Source organism: Heliangelus exortis, chromosome 5 (genome assembly GCF_036169615.1).
Source record: "Heliangelus exortis chromosome 5, bHelExo1.hap1, whole genome shotgun sequence".
Classification (NCBI taxonomy): Eukaryota; Metazoa; Chordata; class Aves; order Apodiformes; family Trochilidae; genus Heliangelus; species Heliangelus exortis.
In genome coordinates, this window is record NC_092426.1 from 10,414,746 (window position 1) to 10,430,145 (window position 15,400).

At 38.3% G+C, this 15,400-nt stretch overlaps 2 protein-coding genes across 15 annotated transcripts in view; one reads left to right on the plus strand and one right to left on the minus strand.

The window, feature by feature from the left end:
* The window catches only part of EXOC3L4 (exocyst complex component 3 like 4), a 360,645-nt gene that overhangs the window by 172,324 nt on the left and 172,921 nt on the right, over window positions 1–15,400 (minus strand). The gene's annotated exons all lie outside the window — the stretch shown is intronic.
* Window positions 1–15,400, plus strand: part of CDC42BPB (CDC42 binding protein kinase beta) — an 88,588-nt gene that overhangs the window by 18,485 nt on the left and 54,703 nt on the right. For all 14 annotated transcript variants that reach the window (XM_071745505.1, XM_071745498.1, XM_071745499.1 and 11 more), the window contains exon 2: window positions 7,806–7,897. In XM_071745505.1, the coding sequence (XP_071601606.1) occupies window positions 7,806–7,897 (92 nt within the window). The remainder of the gene's footprint in view (window positions 1–7,805; window positions 7,898–15,400) is intronic.

Sequence of the window (15,400 nt, forward strand, 5' to 3'; positions counted from 1 at the left end):
TTTCTTAATTATCTCATGATAGTTGGCTAGAACTTAAACTCAGGACATGGAGAAATGCCCTGGTTACTACTCATAAATGTGCAGGTTTTCTTGTTCAGATGGTGTCATCCTGCCTGAAGTCTGTCTGCATCCTGGTAGCTGTGTGCTAAAATGTTACAATATACTGTGAAGCTGCACCAAGCCTGTGTGGATAAGTCACTTCTGGGCTAAATGCTAATCACAGTCACATTTTTTGTTGTTCTTAGTATTAGCAGTTACATCTTGCAAAGTCAACTTCAGTATTTAAAAAACCCAAACAAAACTCAAAAAACCAACCAAACAATAAATCAACCAAACAAAAACAACAGCAAAAAACCACAGCAAAACAAAACAAACCCTGCCTGGGTTGGTTCTAGAAACCAAGTTTTACTTTCTTAGGTTATGGATCATTTCATGGCAGTAACACAACAGGAAGGTGAAAAATTGGGCAGAGATCTTCCTCCTCTGTTAGATTTAAGATACAGGACTGCTCTCTGTTGTACTTGTACCCAACATAGCATTAGCATATGCCACTAACTTAAGGTCTCACTGGCATGTGGTTTTTATGTGACCATTATTTTTCCATAGGTTATCTTCTGTCAGACTGTACAGTAAATAGTAATCTGGTGTTTGTTCTTGGAAATGTAAGCCACCACTTAGTTCAGTTCCTCTCTCCTGCTGGAACTCTGCTGCTGTCCAGTTCTCTCAGAGCAGCACAGTGACTTTGACAGGAGGTAAATTGGCAACACATTTTGTCACTTTGGCTGCAGAGAACCATCTGCATGTTTCTCAGTAACTGCCTGTACAAATCTTGAGTATTATCTTTGGTGTCCTTTCAATGTAAACATGAAAAGCAATGAATGGGGTAGTTGGGCAAATAGCCAGCTAGGAAGTGTTAGTGGTAACATTTATCAACAAGCTGGCAAATGGTAGCACGCTGCATGTTGAATCCTTTCTATGTAGTACTTGCTTTGGGGACTTGCCACACAAAAGAATAGCAGTGAACATGGGGTGATATTTCAAGGTAAATGCTTTGCTTTTCTGCTGGCAAATTTAGCAACTCTAATAGGATCAGCACCAGAAGTACTATTCAATGTTTTTCTTTGAAACGTTTCCTGATGCCATTACCGTTTGGCATGGTGATAAATTTTTCATGCAGCTATCACAAACTAGCATACAAATTCTAAACACCAGGATCAAATCTTGTGTAATGGGTAAAGCATGGAGCAGAATAGAGAAGCTATGAGCCCTCAGTCTTGGTTTATGCTTAAAGGTAGTGATGGTTTTATCCTTATAAACCTTTGAGGATTTTGCATGTAGTTAATCCTAATCTTCTCCAAACTTTTAGTTCTCTTAAGTGCCAGCAAGGTATCTCATTGGAAATAGGCAGGCACTCCATTTTACATATGTCAGAAGGACTTCATAAAACCAAGCAAAATCCAGAATCATGGCTGCAAATGCGTATCATTGGGTGCTACTTCTTGAGAAGAGTTTGAGGGTTTTTTTTAAAAATTTCTATACCACAGTAAGTATCACAATGCAATATTTAACAATGGAGTTACCACTTGGAAAATGCTGGCAGTGAGCCCCAAGAAGATTCAGACTTTGGTGTTTTATTAGTGTATGTGTCTGTTTCTACTGGCATTTCAGATAAATATTGTTAGGAGGAAGCATCTTACTATATAGGAAGTACTGACATCCAGGCAATATAAAACTGGGTTGCCTTGCTTGGGGGAAGCATGTGAAGCAGAGTTCTGTATCAAGAAGCTGTTCTACAAGGGCTTGCAAGAACTTAGCAAGAGGTAGCTAAGTTGTGCTTCTCTGGTTATCAGTACAATGGCACAAGCTCCACTGGGTTGAAAACCTAAGTCTTGCACTATTTAATTTATTTGTCTAGTGGTTGTTGATGAGCAGTGAAGATTCAGTTCATCGAGGAAGAGGCAGAGTAACTGCAGTGTGTGTATGTATGTTACAAATACAGGAGGGAGGACATGGCAGAAGTCAAAGGTCCAGCAGAAAATGTGTCAGAACCCAGGATGTGTCACTTTTTGCTTCTAAACAAGAGAGCTTTGGTGAATTTTAAGCTTCCTGTAGAATTGGGATCTGCATTCTTTTCTAGGCTTGGTGGGATAACCACCTGCCCTTCCCACCATACTACCTTCCCTTTTAGGTTGTATGCTTCCTTTTTTTCACCCCTCTTCTGTGTTAGTATTGTTCTACTGTCCCTCCATGACTAGGAACAGCAAGGTATATCTGCTTTCCACCTTAATGCATGCTGGCTGCCAGCTAAGCAGGTGATGGCTGCAGTCCTGCTGCAGCCTTTTCCTTTATGATACTGTGCGAGTCTTTCCTGTTCACTGGCAGTTTTTATTATGCAACTTGTAGCAGCTTGGTACCTTTAGACAACTTAATGAAATTTGGTAATGGGGGTATTAAGGGTCTTCACTGGGATCAAAAGGTACCAAGCAGGAGGAATGGATTCAGACTGCCAAGCAGTGTGATCACACGTATCTTACTTCCTTAGGAAATCACACTGAAAAAAAACCACAGGGGTCGACAGTAAGAGGAAACAGGCCAGCACAGGAAAAGGGAGGCAGGGATCTATAACTGGAAAAATCCAAAGGATGGAGGGAGGCATTAACAAAAACTTAAATTTCTAAAATGTGGGGAAAAAATCACAATGGGGTAGCAAGAAGATTGTACTTCTGTAAAACTCAAGTGTGGGTTGTAACAAGTATTTATCAACCTAGTAAGCAGGTTGGGGCTACCAGGGTGTGGGTATCTCCCAAGACATGTACAAGCACTAACTTGTTAAACCTGTCAGCCTACTGTTTTAGTAGCAATATCACAGGAATGCTGTTTCTTTGAAAATGGTGCACAAAGGGCAGACAAGTTGCTTGATTTCCAGAATGTGAGTTGAGAGCAATGGTTGAGAGAAATGGTAAAACTTGCTGCTCCTTCATGTTCTTCCTCCAAAAAAAACATCTTAAATAAAATATTGGATCTGCCTGGTGGGACTATGGCTCCACAGACAATTATCTACTTTATTTCCTTGTTTTTTCTGACATTAATATTTTGCAATTATCATAGTTTCCTACCACAATGTTTTGTAAAGGGGATGAGTAGATAAAGGAACCGTGGTGGCAGATGAATTACTGTATGATCAGACAGTATGGACATACCTTCTGAGTAGGTCTGCATGAATGTTATCATTGTGTTATATAATGACATACACCCCAAATCACTTAAAAGTTAAGTTCTGAACTGTGAAGCTATCTGGTGCAGAGCAGTCCAGTGTATGAATGGGATGTCCAGAGACAGCATGAAGTCTCCATCCTTCTTAAAAAGTTTTTGAGACTTGACCCAACAAAACCCTAATTAACTTTAAAATCAGTATTAACTGTGATTTGAACAGGAGGTAGGACTAGAGACCTACTGAGTCCCTGTCAATCTGTATTGCTGAAAGAGATCTGTAAATCTGTGTATTATTTTCTTGTAGTTGTCACATTTATTTAAAATTTGAAGTTGCCAATGATACAAAACATCAGATGTTCTTGAACATTTTTGCCAGAGTCAACTCAGTGATTTCCTGACTTAATTTCTGGAAACTTGCACTGCCTAATAAAACTATGCAGGAGTCCTGAAATTAGAGCCGTTGGGTAACCAGCACTGCAGCAATAGTTACCATAAGCCCAGTGGGTACTCTTCTGTCCACTGTGCTGTAAAAAACTTTTGGGGTTCCAAAGAGTAAATTATTGACATAAATTGAGTAGTTCAGACTCTGAACAGAAAGTAAAAATCCAAAACATACCTCTTCTCATTTTTAACCACACTCTAGCTTTGTTGTGGTGTTATTTTTGTGAGTGATGGTGACAGTCCTGCCATGTGTCCCTTGCTTTCAGAAATGAGAGGAAATTTGACATATGCTTCTGACCTTGACAGAGGCTGGCGTGTGCCCACTCCTGGGGTAGCAGAGCAGAATTCCCAATCTGCCATGTCAGATCATCCCTGCTGGTATTTCCTGCAGCTTTTAGTTGTTCTGAAACAGTCTTTAAATATCTTTTATCAGGTGGCATTACACAAATTGACTGCAGTATAGATGTATCAGCTTACAAACCTAAATCACAAACCTATCTACCTATGACCGTGCCTCAAATTACATTTTTAAATCATTGAAATTGATGTTTCCTTTGTGTGTAAACAAAATACTATAGTCCCATCTATCAGGGATAGAAGGGGATATGTTTGGAAGAGACTTTGTGGTGGAAAATTATGGGCTTGATACATACCCTTGTTTTCCTTGAAGAAATAAATGCTGGCATTTCATTTCCTGTTATGAATATTGATCAAAACATCAGCTGGTAATGTTTTGTAATATATATTCTTGAGAGCATGCATTTCTTGGCTCCTTAAAATTAGGTGTTGGTTTGGTTTGCTTTGGTTTTTTTCTGTTGTGGCCTTATGGAGACCACCCTTCTTCCAAACAAGTGTAAATACAATAATGCAAAATGAGCTTGAGAGAAAAGGCAGTGATGGATACCAGTATATTGCACGTAGAACATCTATCCCAATTCTGATTAAAGCCTTACAATCATGAATAAACAAACTCTTGCATTTTTTCTCAGCTAATGTTACCATGACAACAGTATATAAAACAAAATTCAGTAATCACTGCCAGCAAAACCCCCAGTACAGCTAATGCTACTGTTTGCCAGGGTGAAATATTTTAAGTATTACATCAACTCCAAATTATAAGTTCTGGTTTTAATATTAGGATCACAACTAATCAGTAAGGTGTAATCCATTCCAGTAAATGTAGAGAAGTTGATTTTGTGTTCCTTATTTATAAAATAGTAATATGTAAAAGAAGCTGGAGCTTTTTACCAGCTGTGTAGTGGTGGATAAATCACTTGGCATCATTCTGCCAAGCAAACAAAGCTCTGGCAATTTTTGGTGCAAGTTTCTGCTCACTCAGCTTTGCCTGTGCTGTGCATGCTACTGATCTGGGTATTAGAGGTTTGAGGAACAGCAACCTACTGTGGGATAGGAGGAAAACAAATTGGAATTCTTTTTTTATTTAACTTACTGAGAGGTAAAAATTGTGCAGTCTGGTACTTAAAAGGAGCAGGTCACATCCTGGTGTAAAGTGTTCTCCAAAATGCCAGTAAATTTGATTTTAAGTGAATTAGTGGTGTGTTGCCCTCCCTGAGCTCTCATCTCCTGTATAAACTTGCTGTAGTCTCTGTGATTATGGGATTCTGTGGTTATTAGGTTTTATTTTAAAATTTTAATTAGTTTTAGCATATCTTAGATGCTTTGATGAAGACCTGAATTTTTCCCATTTCAGAGGAAGTGGTATCCAATACAAAATTTTTCTGTATGTTAAAATAGTCATGTTTGGTGCTTCTTTTTCCATGAGAGAGACCACTGAAGTTGTGTTGTTTTTGAACACCAACACCTACTAAATAATAAAAGCTAAGATTAGCTAAATACACAAATAGCTTGTTAAAATAGTAACTTCTTTTAGGAATACTTTTTTTCATTTACATGGGACTAATTCATTATAATATATAGTACTTCAGTCGACTATCTGACATGGAAAAAGCAGGGACAGCCTAGGACACCTGGAGATTTTTTAATTGAAATTATGGTAAAGAGAATGAGATCTGTTCTGTCCTTCCTGAAGGATACAATTTCTAGAAAGACAGCATTAATTCCCTTATCTGCAGACACTATTTCTTCTGTTTACACATATTTAAATAAGTGCTCTGCTAGATATGTTATACTTAACTGGCTTAGGAAATATAAAACTTATTTAATTCACTTGCTCATATACAAATTAATGCATTTCTAAACCAAATCTCTGTTTTAGTGAGGTGGAGTCTGATACACTTCAAAGCAAGAAAAACCATAGACAAAATCATAAAATATTTTGTCTTTAAACAGCTTAAACTTGGGTAGGTTTGTGTCTCCCTGCTTGGAAAGTTGCTTGTGATTAATTTACAGTAGCAGGGTGTTAATATGTGGTTAAACAAATTATTTTGGTATTCTGTTTACTGACTAGGATTATTTGCTGAAGGTGGTTAATTCTTTTTAAAAATATATATTGTTGTATTAGTACCCCCTCTTGGTGTTCTGCAGAATTAGTCTGTGTCCTGTTGTAGAGAGTCATAATGAATCTTTAACATTTATTTTTTATCTCTAGTGGCATTTCCTCAATCTGTCCTGATTTGATGGTAAAGAGGTAAAACAATTTATATAAATCACAGCCCTTGGCAGTGGTATTTACTTGTAGATGTCTGATTGGACTGGCACAGGTCTCTAACTGGTTTCAATTGGTGTTGTAGGGTAAGTTTGTTAGAAATTATTAGGGGCTTGGGGGTGATAGTCTCAATGGTCTTGTAGTGGGGGAGACTTTGCTCAGCACTTCTGTCTGGCTGAAATGGGGAATCTAGCAGAAAATCTTGTAAAGTCTCTTTCTGGAATTTTGTACTTTGTATAGACAAGAAACATCCAGTGTAAAGAGTATTATTTTTTCAAGTAAACTTTATCAATAACACCTCTCCTAAGTACAGGGAAGCAGTGTGGCTGTTCTTCACAGTACAGCTATTTCTTTATTTTTTTAGTTATTTGATTTTTTGCTGAGAGTTTTTCAGGCTTTTTTTTTTTTTTTTTTTTTTTTTTGGTTAGACTTCATACTGAAGTCTGTAATCTCTGGTTTAGACTTCTGCTTCCCTTGTGTGTTTGTAAGGTTTGGTTTGTTTGTGTTAGCGTCTGAAATTCATCATCAAGGCAGTGACCCCTCTTGTAGGAATTCTGTTTGTCTTATAACTCATTAGCCTAATCACTATGTAAGGTGAGGTAAAACGTGAGTCTGGGCTGAATTACAAGTAGCAGTTCTGTGATATTTTATTCAGTTGCAAATGGGAAAAATACATGTGTTTATAAACGTCTTTTTAGTCTGATGAGGTGAAGAAGAGCATTTTTTTGCTGCTGTGTAGCAGTTCAGCTTGCACCAGTGTTTACCCTTATTGATTTGAACTTCATAATCAAAGCAGTGAATTTATCTAAACAGTGATATAAAATATTCTTAATTGTAACTGGGGAGGAGAAAATTGGTAGGATCTGCAGATACTGAGGAATTTATCAATCATATATTTTGAGAAGAGCCTTGAGTCCAGCTAGGACCGCCAAAATAAACTAGGTGTAGGTTATTTAATTACCATACATCTTCTCGGTTGGAACCCTTGAATACTTGGTCTAATTGAGATCTAGTGAATGTTGCTTAAACAGAGAAGATATTTCAACATAAAAATCTTAAATTTGTGACAGACCTTACAGAAAATGGTATCCTTGCTCTCAGGTAGAGAGTGGGTTGTTAAAGCCCTAGGTGGTACTAGCTGAAATATTAAGAAGTAAAGCTGAACTCTGCTGAAGAAGAGAATTATTTTAGTGGGTGAAGAATAGGGCAGATTTTCTCAAGGGGTTGCCTTTCATATGGTTCTTCACTGATTCACAAAATGCTAGAGAAGGGGGGGGGAATCCTTCTGAAAGAATTCTTGGTTGTTTGTTTTCTAGCAGCAAGGCAAGACCAATGAGAGAGCTGTACTTTTAAAAAAATTCTAAGTGTTAGTTAAATATTTGAATTAATATTTTTTCTTTCTATAGTTGTAATAATGGTTGAAAAATAGCTATTGCACTGATATGCAACAAGGACTTTGACCTGGTTTATGGATTATTTTGGCTTACAATATTTATCTTCATAATTGATTTTTTTTTTTTTACAGCAAAACCATTCACAAAATTGGTAAAGGAAATGCAGCTCCATCGAGATGACTTTGAAATTATAAAAGTGATTGGAAGAGGTGCATTTGGTGAGGTAAGAGATTTCTTTTGTCTCAGTTGAGGTAATGTAATTGTCATTGTGTGTGCATCTGATTTCTGCTATAGCTGACCTGTATTCATCCTAAAGACAACAGATTCAGTTGGATGGGTTAAAATACTTCCAAATGTGGGATGTAGCTTGGTACCTGTGAAAGGTCACCTTGAAGCAGGGTGTCTCGTGTCCAGTTCTGCCATTTCTGTGAGGGGCTCATTCTGACTTCAGTGTAGCAAAACAAGTGTCTCATCAATGTTTGCATGAACAGAGTGGTCCCACCTAGCAGCTGCACAGCTGAATTTGGGATCTCTTCTCCCACTTGCCATATGTACTCTTCTGTGCTGCTATAATTTAACACAGGGCTGCTCCTATGGTAGGAACACAGAGGCTGCTCCACCCAGCTGCCTGTCTCTGTAGCAATCTGGTAATGCAGAAAGACGCATTTGGCTGCCTCAAAGGCTGTTCCCTGTCATCTTTGAAGATCAAAGGCTGCTGGATCTGTTTTTTTGGACAGTGAGTTGAATCATGCTGGTATGATAGGAACGCCTTGTGTTTTGAGGACTTTTTGAGTCCTGGGACCCAGGACTGAAGCATTACTTCTAAATATGCTTGGTGAAACTCTCATCAGTCACAGAAGTCTGATAGGCCTTGCCACTGGCAAAAGTATTTATGAGCATGTCCCCTCCAGTAGGCACAGGATACCTGAGACTTCTGGACAGCCTAAAACACAACCCTTTCAGTTAATGTAAGTACCTTAAGTACCTGTAACTAAGGAGGTTATTAACTAGGGAATTTCTAGAAGCAAAAACACCCTTAGATTTCTGTAAGGAAGCTTCTTTTTAAGAGGTTCCACGCTGAAGTCAAATATAGTGACAGCCATTAGGGGCTTACCTCAACCCATTAGCACTTGGTTACAACTTCTGCTGCCTCTGGCTAAGGCTGTGCTTCATTATCTTCATCTTGTGCTGTCTCCACTAGAGAGACCATGTGCCATGAATGTCTTTATCTTCCAAGCATGGTGTGCCCTGGGAGCATCAAACTCTTTCAGATGGGGTTTGAATATGGGACAGAGGTATCACAGGCAGACCAGAAACTGAGCTAGAAAAAAAACAGAACCCTACTCAGCCTCGGTTCAGAAGGCAATGAGGTTTCTTTGTGTATATGCACTCAGTAGTGGGTGAAGTAATAGCTTCATATAAGCTATTTCAGAGACTGCTTTAGACAAAAGTAGACACCTAAGACAGAAATCAATGTTACGTGAACATCTCTTCATCTGTACCATCATCTAATGATGCACTGAGGTAGCATGTAGTTCATGTGTAATCATCATGAGCATAGCTTCTCAAGGAGCTTGAGAGTTTTAAGTAAAATGTCCAGAAAAATAGTAACTTCTTGACTTGTAAGACAAAAGTTCACTTTTTGGTGGATGTTGAACTTGATGAGTTGCGACATTTGCTACATAAAAGGAAATGTTATTGTAGGGTGGTAGAAATACTGCATGAAGATGAGTTGGTTGTTTCCTTTGAGTGTGTTTCTAGCTGGCATCTATTATTTGAATGTGACTTTCAGAGAGAAAAGTTACTGCAAAGAATTGGGGAAGAAAATGTTAAGTCTAAGAATGGGCTGAGAGCTACAGATTAACTCTGGAAAAGAGGTCTGAGCAGAGAGTTATGAGTTACGAGGTTATAAGTCCAGAAAATCAAGACAGTAGTAGGTAACTGTCTATCTCTCTGGTAGGATTTTGACTGAAAGCAGTAGCACAGTTTTGAAGAGAATGCAGAATGCTTTTGCTATATATGAGCTGGATTTCTTTTTGAGGAAACTAAACCAGAACCTCCATTGCAGGTGTGCACCAAATGTGTTTCTGGCCTCATGGACTATGTAAGAATCAGTCTCTGGGTTTGACTTTCCTAACAGCTTCAAAGCATGTTTGGTCCAGGAGACCAGGCTAGGTACAGTCTGAAGCAAAATTCCTGAACTGCATACAGTAGAGTTGGGAAGGCTCAGCACAGGCTACTTTCATCTGTTGTTCTGGTCTTGCTGTGCCAAATTACTTGCTATAGTGCCTGTGTGACTACTGATATCTAAAGACTCTTAGATTAGCATTTTGGCAGTTTGTCTTTTGGTGGGATTAGAAGTTGTTCCTGGATTTTTTCAGAACTAGACTTGGGAATGCTGTAGCTATCAAAAATGGTTTCAGGTCAGTGAAACCCTTTTTAGTGACTTACAATGTTGAGAATGCCTTCACACAGCATAAGGAAGGACTGTTTTCAATAGTACTTGCTCTGTTATTTTTCAAAAAGATGCTTTTCTCCACTTAAGGAATTGACCAACTGGAAATCTCAGTACAACAGCAGATGAAGTATTTATATTAACTTCAAGAGACTTGGGTTTTAGCTTGATATTTCTTAACTTTGGATTAAGAATCTTAAGGTGTATAAGAGAGAAATTGTGGGTGGAAACCTGTGTTAATAGTGCTTAGAGTGCCTGAATCAATGCCTTTCATATTCTTTCATTTGGAAAAGCATGAAACTTAGGCACAGCAATTCTTTTATCCCATTCCCCCCAGCAGAACTGAAATTTCACAGAAGTGAAATGAGGAAGTATCTTGATGTCATCTTTCTGTTAGAGCTATGAGTGCTCATGAAGTCAATGGTGTTTGTAATCTGTCAATATCTTATTGTCTTGTTCATATTCTCATTTTTTAATTTTAGTTTATAGTTATGACAGCTTGACATGTTTTGATCAGTTTAAATTATGCAGGAATGATTGACTTTAAAGTCATTATACTTTAATCACACTTGCCAGATAAGATTTTGTGCTTTTTGCTTATGAATGAATCCTTTGACCTTTGTGTATACTGCACTGCTATAACTGCCAAATATTATAGGCATTATAAAATATTAATTATATACAGGCTGACATTCCATAACAAGAAAATAAAATCTTTGGCATCTGACTTGTATAAAGCAACACTTCAGAAAACTGAAGAGGAGAGAGAAATTTTTCCATAGCATGTTAATATATACATAGGTCCTGTGTTAGAAATTAGTTGATGGGATTCTAGTGGTCATTCATTAGTTCTTACTTAAAGAAACCAACCCAACACAACTATCTGCTAGAAATAAATCTTGGAGATGTCTATAAAATATTTGTTAGAATGAATGAAGAAATTAATCAGAATTAAACTAAATATATTCCTTTTAGAATTAAGTAGTTTAAATTAAATACTGAACAGCTAAGCCTGTCAGACTTCAAAAAGGATGAAAACTACATTCCTTTTTTCTTAATTTAGCTACTCTGGACTCTTTGGAGAATGCTAGAAGCTTTAGTCTTACCAAAGAACTTTTGCATAAATCAGTAGCTTTGAAGAAGGATAGCTTAAAGAAAATAAAGGCATGCTATTAGTCATTAGTCAGGACCAGTGGTCAGTTTTGCCACACAGTATGTAAGCCAAGGAAATATGGGTTTTGGCCAGAGCAAGGATTGATACCACATGTGAGATTGTCCCTGTGAACACAACTGCACAATCAGTATCTAATTTAAGGCAGAATGATGCAGTCACCAGTATATCTGTACTGGTGTGCCAGTGCCTTTTCCTTTCTTCTTTTCAAAGTGGCAGAACTCAACTTTGTTCTTCACGCTTTTTCCAGCAATTTGAGAACACAACCTAAATGGCAATCCAAAATGACCTGAATGAAAGCTCTTATAGCATGGGAGATCTGAGAAAGAAAGAGAAAAACTCTTTCTTAAATTTCTTAATACTACAGTAGGACAGGAATTGCTTAGCTCAGAACCTAGAGCTGTAGGCTGCCTGCCAAAACACACAGTTCTCCTTTTTTCATAAAGTAAGCGTGCTTTGCATGCAGGATAAACTGAATTTCTGAATATCCTTTACAGTTACATGTAAGGCTCTGACTTCCATAGTCAGACTCAAGTCTCTGGCTTGAGAACATAGTTTAATTTTTTTTGAGTTATGAAGAAAAGTTTGAAATGTTTTTGCGTGTGTGTCAGAATAGAATGTTATTTGAAATGCTGGCTGTGAGAAAGATAAACTACTCATGGCTCTTCCCTGTCTCCTGCAGTGTATTCACCTGGGTGTATACCCAGCTGGGTGGAACATTTTTGTGATTGCTTTAATGATCAGTCTTTTTTATGGGTCATATAGACAGATGGCTCATTTGCAGAGGAACAGCCTCCATGACTGGTAACACTAATAATAATTTTTAAAATCCTAAAATAAAATCAGAACTAAAATGGTTTTATGCAATCTTAATTCTGATTTCTATTAATAAAATTAATGTAGAAGTCTGTCTTTGTAGACAAGAACAAATGTGTTGTATAGGCTGAAGTTTTTTGTTAATTAGCGAAAATACACATTCTGTGGGAGAAGATTTGAAGAATATAATCATAGCATGGAAAAATCCTCCAGCGTCTAGGCCCTTAAAAAACAACACCAAAACAACAAACCCAAGCCCACTTACGGCTTCAAGTTTGCATGTGCCTGACTATGCCTTCTGTCTAGAAATGCTGTGGACCTTTACTTGAATGAAAACAGCATCCTGAGAAGCTCTGCAGGGATTGGGCCTGCCTGAGAACTTCACTCCAGCCTAGGAAGTACCTTCTGTGTGCTTGGTGTTTGCCTCTGCATGCACCTTCCAGTGCTACAGTGTGGTGAGAGGGATAGAAGGATCCAGTGTATGGGGACTGTCTGGCTCTAAACACTTGCACTTGCTCCTTTGTAAGCTTCATCTGACCTCTGAGTAATGTAGTTGTAAGTCTTTAACATCACTTTTCCTCATTTTGTGTTAAGGACCATTTAGGAGCCCTGCTGTAGAATTACACATTTCAATGAAGAGCAGTCATTGTGAAAGAAGAACCATGTCAAGATGTACCTTCTTTGAAGAAATGGATTGTATAATATAGCTGACACCTTGTGGAAATTTGGCAGCATGGAACTGAAAAAAATTGTTTTCCTTCCCTTGTTTGTTAGCAAAAATTTCTTGAATGAGCAGCACTTACTGCAGTTGCAGCGGAAGGGTGGAACTGCTTGATCTTGCTTAGCACAAAAATAACTAAAACTCTTAATGTGCCCCACCTAAGTATTCCTGCTCTGGATGGATTAGAAATACCTTTTTATATAAATGCTGTTGTGTACAGACTTGATCTGTGTAGTGTTTAGGACATGTCACCTCGACCCAGGATGCTTAGTCAGAGTCTTAGCTGGAATCAACAGCCATATAAATCTGTTTCCCAAAGAAAAGTCTAGTGGGAGGTGCCCCTGCCCATGCAGGGGGAGTTGGGTCTTGATGATCTTTAAGGTCCCTTCCAACCCTAACCATTCTGTGATTCTATGAATGTAAATAATGTTTCAGAGAACAAGGCTGATCCCCCATGTGCCATGGGTTTCTGATAAATTCTCTGGCTCCTAATGAGAGAGATACTGGCTGAGGGTGCAAGTGAAACTCAACATCAGTGTGCAAAACTTCCTTCAGGCAGCTGTGTGTGGCAATGTGACAGGGTACCGTGTTGAATGTTTCTGTGCAGTTCTGGCAATTAACGTGGGGCACAGTGAGCCTACAGACTGCAATTAAGCCTGTTTCACCTCTTCAGAAGCTTTGGTGATTGGTATTAGGTACCCAACAGAGACTACATCTTCCTGTGTTGTAGATTAACAGAATTCCTAAGTATTGCACACAATGTTAGGACGCTTTTCATCCAGCTATTTAGAGTCAAAGTGTTCCAAATGTGATGTAAAAGAAGTAAAGAAGTATTTAATTAGTTTTGCTTTTCCACAATCTGCTCTTCACCAAAAAGAGAAAAAAAAAAAAAAAAGAAAAAAAGAAAATCAAATAAAGCTATTTTCTGCTGTGGAAATTGATGAAGAAAGAAGCTGCTTTGTTTTGAAAATGCTTCAAAAGAGCTGGTTACTATCTTAGTCCTCCCCAGCTCAGTGTCTGTTTGTATGGCAGCACCAAGTTACTATGGTAACAGGCAGGTTGCAAGGAGCTGGAGAGACACAATTCGCTGTAGTGCCCCTGAGAGACCAGGCATTTGTCTCTTCAATCCCCCCAGTTGCTGAGGAAGAGCTTAGGTGTTATTTGGGGCCTTTATTCTTTATTTGCAGAACCTTTCTGGCTGGCATTTGTAAGCAATTTCTTGTTTGCATGACATGAAGATCCACACCGTGTTCAAAAAATGATTTTGCTTTGGAAATGTGTACACTCTGGTTGCTCATTTTAAATGTAAAATAGACATTAAAAAACTGGAGGGAGCAGTCCAGACCAGTTTTTCTCAAAGACGCAGTATTAAAACTGTTAACTAATGAGCCATATATCAAAGACTTTTCATATCCAGGAGTATTGGGAGGATGAGGCAATTCTTGCAGTGTTTTTTCAGTAGCTAGTGTCCAAAGTATCACTAGCATGAGAAAGAAATAGTGGACTAAAAGTGGCATATGCAAGCTTTAACTGAGGGAAGTGACTGTAACGTTGCATTATGAATCTGGTAATAAGACATTATGGATAAATTGTTTACATCTGAAATGACATTTTGTCTCTTCTCCTGATTGAAAGGGTTGTCCAAAATCTCTACTCAAATGTCTAAAGCCATTCCAAGTTTCAGCCAAAGGTTAAATCGTGGTATTTTACACTGCTTTATCCATGTAGTTTTACTGCCTCTGCAGAACATTTATCATCCTTATTATTGATGTCCTTCATTCCACTTTTATTTGTAGGTAGCAATCATACCCACTTTTTTTTTTCTTAACCAGCAAGGCTTTTTCCATTCCCACGGTAGTAGGAGAGGCTCTTGAGTCCCGTCACCTGTGCAGTCCTCCGTCACACCTGCTCCAGATAAAGTTTATTTCTCTGGGGTGTGGCTGTGTGTGGAGTTTCCAATGAGTTTGTATTTCTGCAAGGCAGTAATGTTTACCCCTCCCTAGTGGTGTGTATCTGCCCGTGACTTCCAGTGTTTGCCTTTTTCTTAGCTGCCTGTCATTATGAGTTGATTGCACAAGGATTATCACCTGTATGTCCATGTTCTTTTTAGCTGAGAACCTTCTGCATTTGAGTTTCACCTTATCCTTGAAGGTCCTATCTTTGAGGATAAGTGTTACCTAAAAGTTTAACATGCCACAAGCATGAGTAGAGTGAGGTGGCTTTTTTATCTTTGGTTTGAAACTAATCCCGGAATGGTTTCCAAGAAGTTGAACATCAAAGAATTTATAAACTTTCTGGTATAAAGTCTGTTTGTCAGCCATCTTAATTGTTTTCTGGAAATCCAGTCTTGCATTTATATTTCTGCGGTTTCTTATGCCAGGCTTATTGTTTACATAAAGAATATTTGTAACTTGATACTGCTTACTGATGTTGATCATGTCACTCAAAGGGCAGAGTACAGTGGTGGGAAGTTCTGTCGTGTTTGTAGAGGGTGATTTGGCTCATATTCCCACCCTGTAGATTTCATCAGATCATGAGGAAAGTTGGAACTTGGTCTAGGTTG